Consider the following 22,243-nt stretch of genomic DNA (forward strand, 5'->3'; position numbering starts at 1 on the left):
AGCCCAGACAGGGGAGGATTCCCTCTTTCTTGCTGGCTCCATTACCAGGAAAAAGGAAGAGTCACAAAAAGCAAACAATTCCAAAAGGGCAATCCAAATCAAAAAGCAGTCCAGTCCAGATGCAAAAATCCAGAGCAATCCAAATAATCTTATCTAATTAATATAACGAGATATAATATAGACTATAATATAGCGAGGCCTACTATAATAATAATATACTATAACTATTCTAACCTGATAATGTAATAATATACAGCCCTCACATATGACACAATAACGACACTGACACTGACAGTGATAGTTTTCTAACTCTCTGACTCTCTGACACTACTACAACTGCTTCTACTACTCCTGACAACACCCACAAGGTGGCGAGAGTTTCGAACCGCATTTTATCCGGAAGCGACACTCAGACCGAACCGATGACGTATCCACACAAACCGAGGCCTCGTTTGTCATTAGTCACGTGATTTTCATTTTTTCACGTTAACAACACAAGCCTCGAATCGCGGCTTCATCTGGCACGCCCACTTTTTCTCGACACACGCTCCGACGCCTCGCTTCAAATGTCACATCAGTACTCGTCATCATGACTCTGAATATTGGCTGCTGTTGGAAAGGGCTCCTTCTACTCTCTTTCCTCCTGATCTGTGTCAATGGACAAACATCAGGGCCGTAAGTTTTTAACAGTTTTTGCTGAGGATAAATTATTAATATGCCACTAGTCATTTTGTAAGTCTTGATGATTTCTCCTGTATTTATTTAACCGATCTGTGTTGCACAGTAGAGGTTTACTGTTTGAAAGACAACTTAAGGCACACGATTATTTATAATTACTGACAGTGTATTTTTTAGAGCAATATTGCTCTGAATAAACATACAAATTCACACTTTTCATATAATTGATCTATAGTAAATTAACTGTATTATTTTCCCTCCCAGTTTATGTTTTATTTTTCTTATTACATCTAACCACTCAGGCAATATTGTATGATCATTTTCTCTGGACAGATATTTCATGGTGACGTTTCCCGCAGTGATCAAGTCGGGATCTGAGGCCAAACTGTGTGCAAGTCTTCTCAAGCCCAATGAAAGCCTTGTCATGAACATTCATCTGGTTCATGGTATCCAGAGCACATTACTGCTGCAGGAGAAAGCTGAGGAAGAGTTTCATCGCTGCTTTAACTTCAAGGTCTGCCATCAAAACATGCACATAATGAATATTATCAAATATGTTTCATCATAATGCATCTAGTTTTTGTGGCAGGTTGTGAATACAGGAAATTATTTCTCATCAGGCTCCTCTGGTCAAGGCAGAATCAGTGCAGAAAATGAAGGTTGAACTTCAGGGAGAGACTTTCAGGATGACTGAAGAGAGAAAAGTCATGTTCAAGCCTTACCATCCTCTGACTTTTATCCAGACTGATAAACCCATCTATACTCCAGGACAGACAGGTGAGCTGTGAATGTCTCAAAGGCTCAGTAAATAATGCTGGTGTCACTGACATCTAAACCCTGATCACAGCTGATGTAGCACATATAAGTAAAGCACACTATGATCAGGCAACGAGCAGATGTAGCAAAATGTACAATTACAAATGTTGCACAAACCAGCAGATGGTAAAAGAGTATGAAGTAAACAGTTAAATGGATTTACAAACAAAAAGAGGAGCAAATGAAAAGATAAGAAAAGCAGATATTAAGGATGAGTAGCTTTGAATTCTAACAGCTTTGAAACACGAGAATGGTCATCTAGTGTGCATTTGAGCAATCCCCTCACTTTCAAACATGTTCAGCCTAAATACTGTAATTACAAATATGATATCGATATTGATATCAGTATCTGTGTGACTTTATTTTATATGAAATCTATGGATACAATAGATTAGGGGTGTTCTTGGAGAGCCCACAGCCCTGCAGAGTTTAGCTTTAACCCTAATTATTAAATGTACCTGATCAGGTTTTGAAATCAACAGGGTTTGGACTAAACTCTGAAGCCCTCCAGGAGTTTGACACCCCTGATATAAATCGTTACATGTAATAAACCTCATAGCTGTCTGGGATAGGCCTACTTGATTCTAACTGGTCAGCTGGAGCAAATTGTCAGACATTTTTGTAACATTATGGCTAAAACAGGCAGCTGTGACAGCTAGTTGAATTCGGCTCAAAAGACACATTCACCCAGCAGCAGAATACAGTTGTCAGCCAATTTACAGGAGAGAAATATGACTGTAAGCAATAGAGCTCCGGACGTCACGTGAGCTATTCTGTTTACACCGCCATTTTGGCAGTAAAGAGGCCGTACGAGACGAGCGTGAACGGATGACGGCAGCATGAGTTTTAAGGCAACAGAGTTCACTGCGCACTTTAATTAAAAAGATATAGACCTGTACATAGCAAAACTTAATAGATTAAACGTAACAGATCCCTGTAATGCCCCCGGGTGCTTTTCATGTGTATTAATAAAGGAAGTAACTTATAATGTTAGCTTTCCTGAACTGCAGTATCCTGATATAACGTTATAACTAACGTTACTTCATTAACTTTCCCTCGTCCTATTCCGGAGACTCTTTAAAGGCCTACAAAAGCCTGGAGGGTACAAATGGATGCAATCAAACTTTGTTATCAATATTCAATTTTGGAGTATACCAGCTTAAACCTGCTCTGTCGTCATTGGAAAGGCAAGTCAACTGTGTTGTTATCGACGCTAGCTGTCCTTGTTTGTTGGTAGCAAGGATAGCAATATCACTGTGAGAACAGTAGACTCAGTATGAAATCTTAATCCTTTAATCCCAATTTTTTCCCAATGCTTTTAAATGCTTTCCTCCACCTGTTCTGGAATCCAGGCGCACAGCAGCTGTCCACCATGTTGAAATAGTAATTGTTTTGAATTATTATTCTACCCGACCGCTATCGATAACGCAAAAGCCGCTCTGGCGCTCTCCTGGTTGACTGCCAAAATGGCGGAGTTTAGATTGCATGACGTCAGCCTCCGGAGCTCTATTGTCCCTTACATAAGAGCTGAAGACATCAAAAGTGAAGTTTTTTAATACACATTTCTATTTTACAGTGAACTTCAGAGTTGTTACCATGGATACAAACTTTGCACCCCTTGATCAGCAGGTCTGATGTGTTTATCTGGCATCTTTATTTTCTCTTGCATTGGTGAATACACGTTTAATAAATGAACACATTTTTGTCTTTTGATCTTTAATTACTATTTGCTCTTTCACAGTATAGTACAGTGGTTCTTGAGGTAAGAACACAAAACCTTCTATGCAGTCATAACAAACACACCTTTTAAATCTGATTAAAACTAGAAATTCTGTTATATTTGCAATTATTGTATTTTCAGTAGGGTAATTATATATTTCTTCATTGATAGTCAGGATATGTGTAGCTGACTGTCACAAAATATCTGCACTGTGTCTTTGCTATTAAACAGGACCGTAAAGGTAACCGGATTGGCCAATGGACAAATGTTTCTTCAACAAGGTGGATTTTGCAGCGTTCTTATGAATTAAACCCAGAGGCCCGTAAAGGCATGTACAAACTGAAGGCTTTTATTGGTGACAGGATGATCTCACATGATTTTGAAGTGAAACAATATGGTAAGTCATAAAAACAACTCGTTATGATTGTAAACTTGGTTCCCTGAAGAGGGAATGAGACACTGCAACATAAGTTACAACACTATGGGAACGCCTTTGCATGATTGTGTCTTGAAGCACGTGTGAAATCAGTCCAATGGTGTGGCAGAATATCATGGGGTGGGGGGTGACGTCACAACCAGGAAGGTATAAAGCACCCCTGAACCGAACAATGTCAGCTTCTGATAGGCTGAAGTAAGTCATGAAGTAAGTAAGTGAAGTGAAATAAGTTATGGCGGAGCAATGAAACATCTCGTTCCCTCTTCAGGGAACCGAGGTTACAGTTGTAACTGAGACTGTAACTGGCTTTGCGTTGTAAGTTACAATACTATGGGAACATTAATATCTACTATGCCATACTGACCAGTGCTTGTCTAGTGTGAATAATATCTGGAGCGCAACTAAGACTGAAGCACCTGGAAGCCAGGGGTGTTGCCCAGGTCAAGGTCAAAGAACCTGACGAATGTGTGCGTAGAGGACCAGCCCGCTGCAGCACAAACGTCATGAAGAGAGGCCACAGAAAGCAAGGCTTTAGAAGCCGCCACACTCCTAGTAGAATGGGCCCGGACAACCAAGGGAGAAGGCTGACCGGCCAATTCATAAGCAAGAGAGATAACCTCGACAACTCACTTACTCATTCTCTGCTTAGATGCTGGGTTCGCCTTTCTGGGCGACCCAAAGCATTCAAAGAGTTGATCAGATTTACGCCACACGGCAGCTCTGTGGACGTAAGCATCAAGCGCCCTAACCAAGCAAAGCACATTTAATTTCTCCTGGTCTGGGCGGAGGACAGAAGGCCTGCAGGCCAAATCCTCAAGGTTCCACGGAGGAAACGAGATACTAATGGGTCTCTTTTCAAGGATACACCACTCAAAGGAGTGTGGTAAAAAGGGCCAAATAAACCTTAAGTGTAGAAGGGGATAATCCTGTAGAGAAACGCTCTCTCGGAAACTCTAGCACTGTACCAACCGGGCAGTTAACTGGGTCTAAACCTCCGTTGTGAGACCAGCCTCTATGAGTTGGTCAATGACTCTATGACTCAAACCCACAACTTTCATACCTCTAGACAGGGGTTAAATATTTAGCCCCAGCCTGACACTGAAGGTCCCTCCTGATCGGAATCTCCTTAAGGGAGCCATAGAGGAGGGATATCAAGTCCAAAAACCAGATGTGAGTTGGCCAAAGAGGAGCCACCAACAGTAGATGGGCACCCTCCCGGCAACCTCTCTCCATAACTCCCGAAAGCAGAGCGATCCGGGGAAATGCATACAGGCATAATGATATTCAACACTAGTGGGGCTGGATGACAATAATATGTCCTCTTCCACTTCTCTTCCTCCTCCATAGAAGACTCACCACCTCAGGGTAAAGTCTCCATTCCTCAGGCCTCAGCCCTTGTCTCGACCTAAGCAACCCCTGATGTGTTGTCTAAATGGACAAGAACATGTCCCCCGTAGATCAGAAAACGCACCTCCACAGACCCTGAGATGAATGGTCCTCCAGGACCGCTCCCCAACACGTGAGAGAAGCATCTGTCATAAGTATCACGTGATGAGAAGTCATAACACTGGGCCTTTGGACAAGAACCAGGGTTTCCTCCACATCGTCAAGGAACAAAGACATCTTCTTGTAACCTTGATCATGTGGAATGGATTGCCCCTCGGGGAAAATCCCCTGGTCTTGAGCCACCACTGCAGGGGTCTGATGTACAACGGAAGAAAGCCTGTACTGGAACACTTTGCCCCCTAAAGCAAACCTGAGGAGCTTCCTGTGGTTTTGAAGGATGGATATGTGGAAGTATGCATTTTTGAGGTCTATCATGACAAACCAGTCCTCTGACCTGATTGGAGTCACGATTTGCTTTAAAGTTAACATTTTGAACTTTAGCTTTTGGCCGCACGATTTACATGGTGCAAATAAATCGGACGTTCTTTTTTGGAACAATGAAATACCGGCTGTAAAATCCGGATTCTGGTGGGGAACACGTTCTATGGCCCCATTCCCCAAGAAAGTTCTCACATTTTGTTCCATAACCAGAGACTTCTCTGGACCCACCATAGTGGGCAGAACCCTGTGAAACCGAGGAGAACGAGAACAAAACTGAATTCTGCAGTTCTAGGTCGGGGCCTTGAGGGATGATGCTGAATCAGGGGAAAGATCACGCAAAAAGGTTGCCAGGTTGTGCCGATAGATGATGCTGCTACTTTTTTACTACTTTTTCACTACTTATGGGCCACAAGAGAAATATTAAGAAAATAAATTAAGACAATTAGCCTAGGCCTATATACCTTTATCAGCATGTTGAAGTAGATTCAGCTCTCATCGTCTCTGAAAGAATATGAACCGTTAATGCAGTGTCAGATGTTTTTGCTTTCACTTTCTGTAGTAATTAATTGACTGGGGTTTGAGACTTCTTCACCACCATAACTCTAAAGCAAAGTATGCACATTGCTTGTGTGATATCCACTGACTGACCTTCATGGTTTAAAATGTAAATAATGTAAATATTTCCAATATTGTGCGAAAATTTCCTTTATCAATAATTGTTCGAAAAATGATGGACAAAGATTTAAATTTTGGACGTGTCATTCCCCGTGATAAAATCTATTAAATAATTAAATAAATGAGTAGCTAAATAAACAAGTAATAATCCCCCCCCCCCAAATGTCCTGCTGGCCAATTGATATTTTATTTTGACACAGCACGAGTGATAACCTTCACTAGCTCTTTGTACCCAGGAGAGTGAAGTGGTGAATCTTCAGACTCTCCTGCATCGACTCTCAGTACACCAACCTCCTCAGAGGAAGATAACTGAAGCACCGGGCCCTCACTCAGGGCGGAAGAAACCACAGAGCGGGCTTCCTGATCCTGAGAGAGGAGATATATATTGATATGTAGGCACACAACCCTAAATTTGACAGATAGAGTAACACAGACCGCTTGCTGAAGAAACAGAAGCTGACATTGTTTGGTTCAGGGGTGCTTTATACCTTCCAGGTCATGATGTCTCCCGCCTATGACGTTCCGCGACACCATTGGACTGATTTCACACGTGCTTCAAGACACAATCACGCAGAGGTGTTCCCATAGTGTCGTAACTTATGACGCAGCACGAGTTCTCTTGAAAGGGAACAGACAATTTGCATGGGAAGAGTTTCAATAATATGTTTGTATTTTAATTTTTAATATATAAATTGAGTACTAATAACTCTGATTTCTGCCTTCTGACTTCTAGTTTTGCCTAAGTTTGAAGTTACTGTAAAAAGCCCAAATAAAGTAAGTGTTGAAGAAGAGGAACTGATAATTGAGGTTTGCGGAAAGTGAGTGGTTTCTTTTTATTTCCTGCATTAAAAAAGCAACGTGCTCTTCCATTCACACTTTCATTTAATTGTTAATTGTATTATTTATTTAACTCTTGGGTCAGTTTCTTACTTTAACCCCCCATCCTAATATATTAGTTGCTTAACTCAACCCTGGGCTGTAGATCAGTTGCTTGTACCTTTTTCACAGATACACTTATGGACAGCCTGTACCTGGTAAATCACGGGTGAAAGTGTGCCGTAAATTAAAGCCCAACATTTCAGGGTGTTTAGAGGAAACCATTGAGGTATGTGAGTTGAAACGCAGTACATTACAGTACATCATCCTCAATTTATCTAATTAAACCACTCTTCTGTTAATAGTTATGTTTGTGTTCATTCATTATAATTAGATAAAAAAGACAGGCTGTGCCATCCATACCTTAGATGCATCAGTCTTTTTTGACGTCATCACACTGGTAGAAGATCGTAGGTTCCACAGGTATCCACAGCATCTGATGCAGAATTTTCTTCGTGTTGAGGCAATGGTTACAGAAGAAGGAACAGGTGAGCTGTTCAATTTGGTCAGATCTCTGTTACATACACGTCTTGAATTTCACATTTTTGACCTTTTACTTTTATTTGAATAAATATTTATGTAGGTGTTTTGACTATTTACAGAGATCACCATGACAAAATCTAAATCTGTATCTCTCACTTATGAAATTGGTAAAGTCACATTTACTGACCTGCCCAAAACATATGAACACGGATCAGTTATTGAAGGAAAAGTAAGTCTAAAATCCGTTTGTCTCAGTTTAACACCATTGATATGTATGGAATTATTCCTTAATTGATTCCTTCAAAATCTTATTTTCAACAGATAAAACTCTCAAATTTCAAAGGTGCACCAATTCAAAACAAAAATGTTTATCTTATGGAGCCCATATGGAGTTTTATGGAGTATGGAGACACTTGGTCCACAAAACTGCTCCTAAATCTCACTACAGACAGCGATGGACTGGCCAACTTCTCTCTTAATACATCCAGTCTTTCTAAAAGTGATATTGATCTAATAGTAAGATATTTTGTGTACACTTAGTTTTCTTTTGTATTGCCTGAAGAGTTTAGTTACAGGAGTTATTTCAGATTTTTTGTAATCCAGGCAAGTGTCTATCAAGAGGTCCGTGATTATGGCCACGACGACATGCCTTACATCGTTGCTGATAAAAAAACAGTCAAGCTCTTCCAACCTGCCTCTCCACGCACCCCATCACAAAGTGAACTGATTATAGAGAATACTGAACAACCATTAAAGTGTGACACTGAGTTTACTGTCACCATCAAGTATTATTTTGTTGGAGAGACAATTAAAAACTTCAGAACTGACATCATCTATATGGTGAGAACATGTGCAGTATGTACATTATCACAGAGATGTTTTTGTGTAACAGTATTATTTGGCTGCACTAGTCAGTTTGTTATCAGAGTGTCATCCGTCTGTTTCAGGTCTTGTCCAGAGGAGTGATTGTTCATCATGGATATGAGAAGGTTGAAGTGAAGATTTCTGATGTAGCAAGGGGCTCGATGTCGTTCAAACTGTCTATTAGTGCAGATCTGTCTCCTGTAGTGCAGATTCTGGCGTACTGTGTTCTCCCCAGTGAAAAGGTTGTGGCCAGTAGCAAAGATTTCAACATTGAAAAGTGTTTCAAAAACAAGGTGTGCATTGTAGCTTTAGAAATGAGCCTCTTTAAACTGTATTACTGACTCATTTCTAAAATAAATCCTATTCCCTGTATGTCACAGGTATCTCTGCAGTTTTCTCCTGCTAAAGCAGTTCCCGGTGAGAAAAACACTCTCCAGCTCTCAGCTCAGCCTGGTTCACTGTGTGGCCTCAGTGCTGTAGATCAGAGCGTCCTGATCCTGAAGTCAGGAGAACGTCTGGATACTGACAAGGTCTAGATGCTTTAAGATTCAGTGTTGATTAAATGTGTCTCTTCATAGTGAGACTCTACAGTGTGAATCTAATGATAACAGACTTTACTTATTGCTGCTTTGATCCATCAGCTGACATTTTGATCTCAGGAAATTTAGCATTAATCTTCATTCTTTCTCACCAAATTGGAAATACATTTTTGTTGGAAATACATGTATTATTTAGAAATCATACTGATAGTGTGTGAACATGATCCCGTCACAGATCTTCAGCCTGCTGCCAGTGCAATCGTGGTCAAATTACCCTGAGACTGTTGAAGATGACGAGTGTCCGTATATGCGTGTTTGGATATTCGCATTCACTTATGAATCCTTAAAGGTAACAGTTGGATTATATGTGTGGCAGTGCAGTAGATAATGATTAGGAGAGTATATACTGCACATGTGTAAGTAAATGCATAAAAAGGCTTTATGATTATACTGACATTTAAAAGTAATTTGTATTTTCATGACTTTTATTGTGGTTCATCATTGCCATTTGGCAGAAAGTGGGATTGAAGATGGCAACAAATTTGTTTGTGGAACTCCCTCTGTGTACGATGGGTAGGTACATGTACTGTTATTACAATCCAAACTGTAATGTTTTAATATGTTGGTGCTTGTTATGAAATATATTTAAAAAAATCAAATATATTCAATTTGTGAAATTGTGAAACTCACACAATTCCACAATTATAGAGATGTTGTTACAGTAGAACGGAGACAAGAGGCGTGCAGATCCATATGCAAAGCCTTTTATTTACAAGAGATGTGTTTAGAACAGGCAGGGGCCCAAACAAATGCAAACAGGTATGAAATGGATAAGACAATGAGCATTACAGGGACAGGCGAGGGTAAACAAACAAAGACCGTAATCCAGTGGATAAGGCAAGAGAATAAAACAGCTAATCATACTAAAGCCCAGGCATCAAGCAAACAATATCCAAAGGGCAAGACGAGAGAGGTAATCCAAGGCGAGCAAGAGTCCAGAGCAGTATAGGCTAACAACACTCAGCAATCTGTGAGCTTGTGCATCAGTGTTTGATAGTCCCTGTGATTGACTACAGGTGTGGAAATAATTAAAGCCATGGAAAATGAAGTCCAGGGTAACCTGTAACTTAGTGTGCAGTTAAAAAAAACTGCACACTAAGGGTTAGTGAACTTTGAATCAGTGATAATATTGGTAAGATAAACTCCTCTAAAAAAAATTATATAACTTTTGTAAGATAAAATTAACACATTCACTTTTGCAGCCCTAAAATACTAAAACTAAAATTAAACGAAATAAACTGAAACGTTTAAAATATGTGAAAATATGTGTATTAAAATAATGATCTACCTTACATTTTCTATTTACTTATGACTGGATATGGAATAGATCATGTTGACGTACTCTTCACATACATATCACTTAAAACTACAAAATATCACTTTTTTTCCAGTTTATAACACTTTTGTGCCAGAGCCTCCCCCACATTTTAGAGAAGAGTTTGAAACACCTGGTTCTCCAGCAGTGACGATTCGAACTGTCTTTCCAGAAACTTGGATCTGGGAACTTGCTGAAGTGGGGTATTTAAAGCATAATCAGTACATTTAACATCATATTTATCTTTAATACATCAATTAATTCTCCCCTCTCGCCCACAGGACAGAAAATATCTTGCTTGCTTTGCAGATTCTTAATCCAGTTTTTTCATCATCTGTGTGCTGAATATTGTCATTTATTACAGGAAAAATGGCTGAGTCAGAGTCAAATATGCCTATTGTTGTAATTCCTCCACAGGGACTCTGGATCAGCTCAGGTTCCTGTCACGGTTCCTGACACCATCACCTCTTGGGAGACGGAGGCCTTCTGCCTGTCCTCTGAAGGTCTGGGTCTGGCTCCTCCTGCTCAGCTGACAGTTTTCCAGCCCTTCTTCCTAGAGCTCTCTCTGCCTTACTCCATCATCCGCGGGGAGATCTTTGAGCTGAAGGCCACTGTCTTCAACTATCTGTCCAAGTGCATCATGGTGAGATTTCAGACGCACTCTAATCAAATCATATCAAATATGCCACTAATCATGTGTGTTTGATTGACAGATTAAAGTGACTCCAGCTCCTTCCTCAGACTACACTCTCAAAGCCTTCTCTGATGATCAGTATTCATCCTGTCTATGTGCTAATGGAAGAAAAACCTTTAAATGGATCCTCACTCCCTCTGTTCTTGGTGAGTTTTCCAGTCTGAATCAGTAGCCGCCTTTTCATTACAGATTTGCACAAAACTTTTGCAATGTTTTTGAAATGTCGATTAAAAACTATTGCAAAACGATGGCGTTTCCGTTAATCGATGTTATGCGACTAAAACGTTATTTTTCCCTCTCATGATAAGTCATTCCAAAAATCATTGCAACGGATGTTGGTAGTTTTACACTTATCGCAGCCACCGCACTAGCCATTGTTTTTAATCGAAGGAGATGTAGACGTGTTATCCAAGCATTATTGGCAAGGGAAGATGTTAATGTAAATGTTAAACATGCAATTTCACCGCGTTTCCATTACCCTTCATATTGCACGAATTGAAAATGCGAATTGAAAATACACCCATTGGAAAGACGTCAATTTCGCAAAAACTTCCATTGAAAATACAATGTTTTTATGCTCACATGAGGTGGTTTTTCAGGTTGTTCGAAAAAGGAATTGTGATGATGGGCTAGGTTAATTACATCATCACTAGAGTATCAATCTAATGCTATTCTGAATTTACTTGGCATGTTGAGTTCAGAAATAAGTTATTGTATATTGGGTGTTGACAATGTATATGAGGAGGGACAGTACCAACATCAAGTGGGCAATGTGTTAGTGTTGAAAGATAATAGTCATTGTTTGCTTTAAATTATTTATTTATTGTGTGAGTTTACATTTTATATCACATGTTAGATCTTTCCTGTTTGATCCAATGTTTTGGTGGTGGGTTCGGGTAGTGCGCATATCCGGAATGTACCATTTTACAAAACGGAGGGAAACATGAGTGCTATGAGGTGTTAATGTTTAATGTAAGTTTTTTTGTGGTGCTATGTTATGCATGTTTGTATGGTGGTTACTATATGTCAGAAGTGAGTTCATGAACTGTAGTTATGTTATTTGTGTATTAATGTTAGCTGTGGAAGTTTGTGATGAGTGTTACAGGCAAAGGGTTGTACCCTGTGATAATGGTTTGTCCCAATAGAGTTTGGGCGGGAAAACTGACTGTTTAAACAATGGATTGAGCAGGTTGAAGGGGGGTTTGTTGCATCCTGTGAAAGCTATGCAAACCATTGAATATGTTTGAGGTGAGACAGGCTGTCAATTTTGGTGGATGCACCACTAGGCATTGTTTAGTGCCAGTTTTGCTGCTCACAGCCTTTTTCTTTTGTTTGTAGCATCAGTGTATGTATGATACCCTAAGTGTTTTTTTTGTGGTTTTTTTTGTTTTTTTTGTTGTTGTTTTTTGTGTTCTTTTTGCACTTTGAGGACTGCTCCTTGTACAATGCAGCTTCAGAAATAAATCACCACTGCCATTTTGAAAATCACTCCCTTGTACTGAGCCTTCCTAACTTCTCCCAGGCCTCTTGGCAATTCTCTACGTGACACATGGTGGCAGCGGTACTTCCAGGCCAATAGGAGGCTAGTACATGGGGAGGCTGCATGTTGAGTTGTGCAACAATTTTTTTTTCTTCAAGTGGAGTGACGGGAGACATTTTTTTTTTAAACAAAGATGCCACCAAAGAAGCAAGATGCAGCAAAGGCAAGGGACGAGTCTAATGTTCCAGATGAGTCCGGGTCAACATGCACGGTTCCAGACCAAAGTGAAGTTGTAGCTGGGAGTACAGCTGACCAACTGATGGATATGATGCAAAAGTTTTTACGTAAGCAACATCAGAGAGAAGAGCGCTTGGAAAGAGAGGCGCAGCGCCAAGAGCATAAATGGCAGGTGCTACACCATCAGTTTTCACAGCTGCAGTCTGAAGTTCATCAAGACCAACAACGACAGTCACTGGCAGGGATGGCAGTACCAGCAGATACGGCGGTGCGTCGGCCTTCAACCATTCATTCAAGTCGACAACCCTTACAGGACGATGACTGTGCTTCAGGAGGTGAGAATCTAACCGAGGGACAAGGACCTGCAATGTCATGTTTACAGGCTCCGAGAATGCTTCCTTGGACCCATGATGAGGACATAGAACACTATCTAACAACTTTTGAACGTATTTCTCAAGCATGCAGATGGCCAAGGCAAGACTGGGTGTTGCATTTGTTACCTCTCTTATCTGGTAAAGCGAGGGCAGCTTATGTGGCTATGGAGCCAGATGATTCACTAAACTATGGCTTGGTCAAACAGGCTATTCTTGACAAGTTTGAAATAAATGTGGAAATGTATAGGCAGCGTTTCAGAGCATACAATGCTCAGGAAGATGAGACTCCAAGAGAGTTGCAAGTAAGACTAAGAGACTTATATGAGAAATGGATGAATCCTAAGAGTCGAACAAAGGAGGAGATCGGTGACCAGATTGTGCTAGAACAGTTCCTTAAATTACTCAATCCAGAGACAAGAACATGGGTGAGACAGAATAACCCTACCTCATCTAAACAAGCAGCAGAGATGGCGGAGGCCTTTATGGCTGCAAGACGATCTTCGTATCAACCAAGACGATGGCGATCTTATAAAAACAGCTCAACCGGTAAGTCTGGGGATGGTTGGGGTAGTGGTCTCAGTCATTTTGGTGTTAATACCGGGGTATCATCACAGATTAGTTCTGGTACTAACAGTGGTAAACAGCAGGGGGCGGTTAATCAGTATAAGGGTAAAGCGGTGATTATTTGTCATGGATGTGGCCAGCCAGGGCATAAGAAAGCAGATTGCCCTTTACAGAAGGTTACGAATACCCGCCTTTGTTATGTGCCGAGGTCCTCTCTAGGGTTAAGGGAGGTGGAGTCGAACACAGACACGGTAATTGAGGTAAAGATCGGGGCTAAATCCTTTAAAGCTTTAGTGGACTCTGGTTCTAGCCAAACGTTAGTAAGGACTGAATGTTTGGAGGAGGGTAACGCATTGATGCAGGACAAATTGAGAGTTTGCTGTATTCATGGTGATGAAAAAGAATACCCCAAAGCTGAGGTTGTCATTGAAATAAATGGTCAGGCTTATTATCTGTTAGTTGGTGTAATGGACCAGGCGCCCTATCCAGTTATTTTAGGTAGAGATGTGCCTGTGCTTGTAGATCTTTTGCAGAATGACAGGGAGATAGCTGAAGTCATGATGGTAACAAGAGCCCAGGCTAAGCATGATAAGACCTGTAAACAGCTACTACAAGAGTTACCTTTTGGTGGGGGTCCTAAAACTAGGAAATCTAGACGTGAGAGGCGGCAGAACAAAGTTGAGGGTACAGAAATGGTCGGAAAATTGCCTGAACCTAATGCAGATGATGTTGAATGCATTCCTCATGATATAGTGGAACTTCAAAGGCAAGATAAAACCCTGAAACCCTTGTTTGAGAAGGTTTGCAAGGGAAACACTGAGTCAGCTTTGCTGCAGAAAGATCGTTTTGTGATTAAAGAGGATAGGCTGTACCTGGTAAGTGCTGAGGGAGAGAGGTTAGTGGTCCCGGAATCCATGAGACTGAGGATATTGCAGTTAGGTCATTCTGTACCGTGGGCGGGGCATTTAGGCCAGCAGAAAACGCTAGCCAGAATTGCTAGAGGATTTTATTGGCCCAGACTGTATATGGACGTAATGGATTTTTGTAAGTCTTGTCCAGAGTGTCAGCTGGTAAGTCCAGCTAGAAAGGGCGATAGAGCACCTCTTGTGAGTCTCCCTATTATTGACATCCCGTTTTCTCGCATTGCTATGGATATAGTGGGTCCGTTAGAAAAGAGTAGAACAGGAAATCGGTATATTCTGGTTGTGGCAGATTATGCTACTAGATATCCAGAGGTTTTTCCTCTTAAAAACACAAAGACGAGACAAATTGTCAATGCCCTTGTTCAGCTCTTTTCACGGGTAGGCTTACCCAAAGAGATAATTACAGATCAGGGAACCAATTTTACGTCCAGGCAAATTAAGCAAGTGTATTCAATGTTGCATATATATCCTATTAAGACCACTCCTTATCATCCTCAGACTGACGGCATGGTAGAAAGGTTTAATCAGACATTGAAATCAATGTTGCGCAAGTTTGTGTCTGACACAGGTGCAGACTGGGACCAGTGGTTGCCGTACTTGATGTTTGCCTATCGAGAAGTTCCACAATCGTCTACAGGCTACTCACCCTTTGAGCTGCTCTATGGACGTCAGGTTCGTGGGCCTTTGGATGTCTTAAAGGAGGCCTGGGAAGGAGACAATGCAAGTGAACAAACGAATATCTTATCGTATGTCATTAAGATGAGGGAGAAGATGGACTCGATGGCAGAGTTGGTAAGAGACAACATGACTAAGGCGCAACAACATCAAAAACAATGGTACGATCAGTCAAGCAGGAAGAGAACATTAAGTCCAGGTCAAAAGGTGTTACTGCTCCTTCCCACATCTGACAGTTCATTACTGGCCAAGTGGCAGGGGCCGTATGAAGTGTTACGTAAACTAAGTGCTACTAACTATGAGATCTCTACCAGATCGCAGGAAGAAGTCTCAAGTTTTTCATATTAACCTCTTAAGACCGTGGCATGAGAGAAGAGGCTCATGGTCTGAGCAGTTGTGGGCAAGAAAGGTGGACGAAGAGGAGGAACTAGAGGAGCAATACTTCCCAGTTGATCAAAAGTCAATAACTGTTCCATCAGTAAATCATCTTACACCTAAAAAGCAGAGAGAGTTCCTGAAACGAGTACCAAAGAATCTTTTCAGTGATCAGCCTGGAAAAACAGATCTTCTACAGCATGATATTCACCTTCTGCCAACAGATCCCATTAGGCAGACTCATTGTAGAGTACCCACCCGCCTGATTCCCGCTTTGAAAGAGGAAGTGAAAGTGATGCTTGATTTAGACATCATAGAACCATCGAGGAGCGAATGGTGTAGTCCAGTGGTGCTGGTACCAAAAAAGGATGGTTCACTCAGGTTCTGTGTGGATTTCTCGAAGCTTAATGCAGTGTCTGCTTTTGATCCATACCCAATGCCAAGAGTTGATGAGCTAATTGAGCGACTGGGCAAAGCTAAGTATTTAACAACTCTCGACTTATGCAAAGGATATTGGCAAGTGCCATTGGCTGACTCGGCTAAAGAACTGACTGCTTTCCGTGTTCCTTCTGGATTATATCATTTTAAATTTATGCTTTTTGGCCTGCAGGGGGCGGCAGCCACTTTTCAGCGCTTGGTGGATCAGGTGCTGAGAGGAGTGGACAGTTTTGCAGCAGCTTATATCGATGACATAGTCATTTACAGCGATTCGTGGGAAGAACATCTGGAACATCTTGCTGAAGTGTTCAATAAGATCCATCACGCAGGTCTGGTTGTCAATGCCAAAAAGTGCCAGATAGCCAAGCATGAGGTCTCTTATTTGGGCTACGTTGTGGGTGGAGGATCAATCAGGCCTCAAGTGGATAAAGTGCAAGCTATCTTATCGTGTGTACCCCCAACGACGAAGAAGAGTGTTCGATCATTTCTGGGCTTGGTGGGCTGGTACAGGAGGTTTGTTCCAAATTTTGCCAGCAGAGCTGCAGTATTAACGAATCTCACAAGGAAGAGTAGCCCCATAAAGATCAAGTGGACCCCAGAGTGTGAGCAGGCTTTTCAAGATTTAAAGGCTTGCCTGTGTAAAGATCCCGTCCTACAGAGCCCAAACTTTGACCTTCCTTTTGTTGTTCAAACTGATGCATCTGGTCTGGGATTGGGTGCAGTACTGTTACAAGGGGAGGGACAAGATCGACACCCAGTACAGTACATTAGCAGAAAGTTGTTTCCTCGGGAGACTAACTATTCAACTGTTGAAAAAGAAGCGTTGGCCATTAAATGGGCCCTGGACACTTTAAAGTATTATTTGATTGGCAAAGACTTTGTTCTTGAGACTGATCATAGGGCATTGCAATGGATCAATAAAATGAGAGACAGTAATGCAAGAGTTACACGGTGGTATCTTTCTCTCCAACCTTTTAAGTTCAAAGTCCAATATAGGGCTGGATCACTGAACATTATTGCAGACTTTTTGTCACGCCTCTCTTGAAGAGTGGCTGTCTTGAGGAGGGGGGTATGTGATGATGGGCTAGGTTAATTACATCATCACTAGAGTATCAATCTAATGCTATTCTGAATTTACTTGGCATGTTGAGTTCAGAAATAAGTTATTGTATATTGGGTGTTGACAATGTATATGAGGAGGGACAGTACCAACATCAAGTGGGCAATGTGTTAGTGTTGAAAGATAATAGTCATTGTTTTGATGCAAAACAGATCCAATGTTTTGGTGGTGGGTTCGGGTAGTGCGCATATCCGGAATGTACCATTTTACAAAATGGAGGGAAACATGAGTGCTATGAGGTGTTAATGTTTAATGTAAGTTTTTTTGTGGTGCTATGTTATGCATGTTTGTATGGTGGTTACTATATGTCAGAAGTGAGTTCATGAACTGTAGTTATGTTATTTGTGTATTAATGTTAGCTGTGGAAGTTTGTGATGAGTGTTACAGGCAAAGGGTTGTACCCTGTGATAATGGTTTGTCCCAATAGAGTTTGGGCGGGAAAACTGACTATTTAAACAATGGATTGAGCAGGTTGAAGGGGGGTTTGTTGCATCCTGTGAAAGCTATGCAAACCATTGAATATGTTTGAGGTGAGACAGGCTGTCAATTTTGGTGGATGCACCACTAGGCATTGTTTAGTGCCAGTTTTGCTGCTCACAGCCTTTTTCTTTTGTTTGTAGCATCAGTGTATGTATGATACCCTAAGTGTTTTTTTTGTTTGTTTTTTTTTGTTTTTTTGGGGGGTTTTTTGTGTTCTTTTTGCACTTTGAGGACTGCTCCTTGTACAATGCAGCTTCAGAAATAAATCACCACTGCCATTTTGAAAATCACTCCCTTGTACTGAGCCTTCCTAACTTCTCCCATGCCTCTTGGCAATTCTCTACGTGACAGGAATATTTTGCTAAATATTTCGCTCCTAAGTATAACGGGCTTTCCTTGCCATTAAAGCTTGGATAACATGCCTACGTCTCCTTCGATTAAAAATAATGACTAGTGCAGTGGCTGCGATATACGTAAACCTACCAACATCCGTCGCCATAATTTTGGCTTCTGGCAAGATGAAATAATTATGTTTTAGTCGCATAACATTGGTTAATGTAAACGCCATCAATTTCGCAAAAGTTTTTTATTGACAAAAGTTTTGCACAAATCATAATGGAAACGTGGCTACAGAGGAACTGTGAATGATCGTGTGAAGAATAAGTTCAGGTCACCTGTAAATGTGAAAAAACTGTTTCCATTAGTTCGCGAAAAATTCCTTTTTTGAATTGCCTGAAAAACCACCTCATGCGAGCATAAAAATGTTTTTTCCGAAATGGACGTGTTTACAATGGGAAACTTAATTTGTAATTTTCAATTTGCTCAATTTGAAGGGTAATGGAAACGCGACTGTTTCTCAGTTGTATATTCACGCATGTCTTGTGTTGTAGGAGTCTTGAATATTACAGTCAGTGCAGAGGCAGAGGCGTCCCAGACTGTGTGTGACAAAGAGATTGTTAGCGTCCCGGAGAGAGGACGCATTGACACGGTCACACGAAGTCTGCTCGTACAGGTCAGCACACGTCATCATTTACTCATGATCTTAATGCTGCTTATGTATGTGTTGATGTGATTGATTTCTGCTGCAGGCGGAAGGAACTGAAAAGACAGAGACTCGCAGCTGGTTACTGTGTCCAAAGGGTTAGTCTGCAGATATTTCATATGTTTTGGTGTACAAGCGCTGATAATGCTGCAACCCTCTTTGTCTTCTAAACACAAACTCCAACTTCATGAAAATAAGTACACATTGCATAGAGGACATTTTGAGGACACACCAAATTTGAGGACCAATAGAGGGAGCCAAAATATACTCGTATGTATCGGACATTTTAATTGAGAAAGTGGAAATTTGTCAGCCTTTCCTGACAACTGTAGTTTAGTTGTTCAGCTGTGCCAAATTTTGAAATTGTGGCTATTTTCTCCCCTTTTCCAAAGTACTTGAATCACAATAATTCTTGTTTGTGATTATATTATTATTATTATTGGGACTTCACAGGTGGTATTAAAATGTTTATAGCGTTACTCTGCTGATCACTGATGTGTTTCTGTCTGTCTGGTTCATAGGTGACAGTCTCTCAGAGGAAGTGGCTCTGACTCTTCCTAAAGATGTGATAGAGGGATCAGCCAGATCCTCTGTTTCAGTCATTGGTAACATTTACAAACATGAGCAGAAATGAGGAGATTGGCTTTAGACTTATAAAATGTAGTGAGTGTCATTTGTGTATGGTTTACAGGCGACATATTGGGTCGTGCACTGAGGAACATTCATGGATTATTACGGATGCCGTACGGCTGTGGAGAGCAAAACATGGCTGTTCTTTCTCCCAATATTTACATTCTGGAGTATCTGGAGAACACGGAGCAGCTCACCTCGGCCATCCGAGAGAGAGCCACAGGCTTCCTGCAGAGCGGTGAGAGGCAAAATCATGTCAAGAAAATACTGAGACGGAATACTGAAATTATACATTATTCAACACTCAAACAAACTGTTGAAGTGTTAACCATTATCACACTAAACAGGATACCAGAGACAAATGAACTACAAGCATTTGGATGGATCATACAGCGCATTTGGTTATGGTAAAGGGAATACATGGTAAATATATTTTAACTATTACTTTTGTTTAACAGAAATGATATCAAGGTAATCTACAAAAATAAACCCAATAAACACATTTAAAAATGTGTCTCAGTTCAAATGACTTGTTTTGAGATTTATGATGGACGGAATTCATTGAAACACCTGATGACATTTTTTTAATTATATCTTCTACACCATCAGGTTGACTGCTTTTGTGCTGAGGTCCTTTGGCAAAGCACAGAAATACACATTTATTGATCCAAAAATTATTCAGAGTGCAAAGAATTGGTTAATACGCAGACGGGGTTCAGACGGCTGTTTTATCCAACAGGGAACACTGTTCAACAACAGAATGAAGGTCTGTCATCTTCTGTCTATCTCTCTATCTATGTCTTTATTCAGACTTTCTCAAGCCAACATCACAGTTTGTCTAGATGAACTTTCCTTCAGTGGTTTGAGTGTGTTGCTTTATTTATCCTTTATTTCTAATAAATTCTAGGGTGGGGTGAATGATGATGTGACCATGACTGCCTACATTACTGCATCATTGCTTGAACTGGAAACTCCAGTCACAGTAAGTTCATCTGTAGGAAACATGGTACACTGTAAAAAGTGATCAGTTAAAAGAGCAGTTCACTTTAAAATGAAAATTACCCCATGATTTACACACCCTCAAGGTATCCGAGGTGTATATGACTTTCTTCTTTCAGACAAAAACAATCTGAGTTATATTAATAAACACTCTGACGCTTCCGAGCTTTATATTGGCAGTTTGCCAGATTGCAACTATCAGTTTGAAGCTCAAAAAAGTGCATCCGTCCATCATAAACGAACTCCACACTGCTCTGGGGGGTTAATAAAGACCTTCTGTGGAGCACTTTTATGATGAATAGAAGAGCTTCTTTGAACTTCAAACTGATGGATGCAATGATGCAATCCACTGCCATTATAAAGCTCAGAAGCGTCAGGGTGTTTATTAATATAACTCCGATTGTATTCGTCATATGCACCTAGGATAACTTGAGGGTGAGTAAATCAACTTTAACTTAAAAAAATTAAGGAAACCTGTTGCCTCAAAATTAAGTAGGTATTAAGCTTATGCTTATTCGAAAAAAATTAAATAATGTGGAATTGTCAAGTTCACATAACTTAATTTTTTCAGTTAAGAATTGAGTTTATTTACTTAATAATTTTAAGGCAACGGGTTTGCTAAAAAAAATTATGTGAACTGAACACCTTTTACAGTGTAAAAACTACAGCGTCTATTCCTCTGTGTTTGTTTTTTTTGTCACAGGATCCTGTCGTCAGTAAAGGTTTGTCATGCTTGAGGTCCGTCATTAAGGATGTTAAAAACACTTACACCACTGCCCTGCTCGCCTACACTTTCAGTCTGGCTAGAGACACGGACACTCGACAGCAGCTTTTCAAGAAACTGGAAGATGTTGCTATTTCAGATGGTAAGAGGTTTGTTTCTGATGACTTTCTGTTGTCTTTTATGACCGTACTATTGTTTTTAGTAACACTGTAGAAAACTGTTCCATCATTAATGAATAACTACGCAGGAACAAATGAGTTACACACTATTAACATTCTTGCAACTACATTCTAGTCATTACTAGTGTGTTCCCATGATCTTCACTTTAGAATACTGATCCAAATTATTAGTAGTTCCTTTAGAAGGATGTAGTAACACTCGAGTCATTACTAGTGCATTGCCATTATCTTATATTATACATTATGGATTATTAACATTAATTATGAACCTGTATACAGTAGTTCTTTGTAGTCCTCTGTGAGTTATGAAAAAGTAGTAGTTACTGATTAGCTAATAGTGAACTACCACATTCAACTATTTCTTACTAATTCATTAATCAGAGTTTCTTGTTAGTTAAGTATGAGATAATGTACATCCAGCTGGTTGTTCTCTCAGAATAAACCCGACAGGGTGATCAGGAGGGTCTTGCGTGAGCCAGAAGGGGTTTATTCTGAGATAACAACCGGCTGAATGTGCATTATGCCGCTTATTACACGACTACTTGCCACATAAGTAAATAATTCGACACGAAATATTGATCTAATTCGAAATTTTTAACTAGCTCTTTAAACGCAAAGGTTCCGCAGTGAGAGCTATTGCTAGCGCGACAAGTTCAAACTAGACGGACATTTAAGAGATACGGTATACAGTCATACTAATTACACAGCATTTCACCACATAAATAATTATGGGGATAAGAGATTTTGATTTGAGATTTTGTTTTAAAATCGTACTTGTTTGTTGTCTAATAATCCAACAGTGTACAAATAAACTGTCGCAAAATGGCAGCATCTGCGTTTGAATGAAACAAGAGAGAGCGAGTCCACGAGACTGGATGGCATAATTAAATAACCGTACACAAAATATTGATTCGACTGAGTTTTAATATTTTATTAGCTCACCAAAAGCAAATCTTCCATGAAGAAAGCCCGTTGAGCCTGTGTTTTCAGCGGTTGTTATCGGGCAATAACACACCACTG

At 40.4% G+C, this 22,243-nt stretch overlaps 1 protein-coding gene across 1 annotated transcript in view; it reads left to right on the forward strand.

The window, feature by feature from the left end:
- Positions 1-416: 416 nt before the first annotated feature.
- The window catches only part of LOC311090804 (alpha-2-macroglobulin-like), a 28,676-nt gene continuing 6,849 nt past the window's right edge, over positions 417-22,243 (forward strand). Inside the window, exons 1-27 of the mRNA XM_084126341.1 lie at positions 417-675; positions 1,012-1,192; positions 1,299-1,455; positions 3,071-3,123; positions 3,236-3,256; positions 3,446-3,611; positions 6,886-6,970; positions 7,161-7,257; positions 7,363-7,516; positions 7,631-7,740; positions 7,833-8,027; positions 8,115-8,351; positions 8,459-8,668; positions 8,756-8,905; positions 9,150-9,263; positions 9,430-9,487; positions 10,366-10,492; positions 10,707-10,932; positions 11,003-11,129; positions 18,540-18,661; positions 18,738-18,789; positions 19,213-19,296; positions 19,383-19,559; positions 19,669-19,744; positions 19,931-20,087; positions 20,229-20,303; positions 21,024-21,186. Coding sequence (XP_083982467.1) covers positions 590-675; positions 1,012-1,192; positions 1,299-1,455; positions 3,071-3,123; positions 3,236-3,256; positions 3,446-3,611; positions 6,886-6,970; positions 7,161-7,257; positions 7,363-7,516; positions 7,631-7,740; positions 7,833-8,027; positions 8,115-8,351; positions 8,459-8,668; positions 8,756-8,905; positions 9,150-9,263; positions 9,430-9,487; positions 10,366-10,492; positions 10,707-10,932; positions 11,003-11,129; positions 18,540-18,661; positions 18,738-18,789; positions 19,213-19,296; positions 19,383-19,559; positions 19,669-19,744; positions 19,931-20,087; positions 20,229-20,303; positions 21,024-21,186 — 3,460 coding nt within the window. The 5' untranslated portion in view covers positions 417-589. The remainder of the gene's footprint in view (positions 676-1,011; positions 1,193-1,298; positions 1,456-3,070; positions 3,124-3,235; positions 3,257-3,445; positions 3,612-6,885; positions 6,971-7,160; positions 7,258-7,362; positions 7,517-7,630; positions 7,741-7,832; positions 8,028-8,114; positions 8,352-8,458; positions 8,669-8,755; positions 8,906-9,149; positions 9,264-9,429; positions 9,488-10,365; positions 10,493-10,706; positions 10,933-11,002; positions 11,130-18,539; positions 18,662-18,737; positions 18,790-19,212; positions 19,297-19,382; positions 19,560-19,668; positions 19,745-19,930; positions 20,088-20,228; positions 20,304-21,023; positions 21,187-22,243) is intronic.

The sequence above is a fragment of the Abramis brama genome (assembly GCF_963993115.1).
Source record: "Abramis brama genome assembly, chromosome: 10".
NCBI classification, from domain to species: domain Eukaryota; kingdom Metazoa; phylum Chordata; class Actinopteri; order Cypriniformes; family Leuciscidae; genus Abramis; species Abramis brama.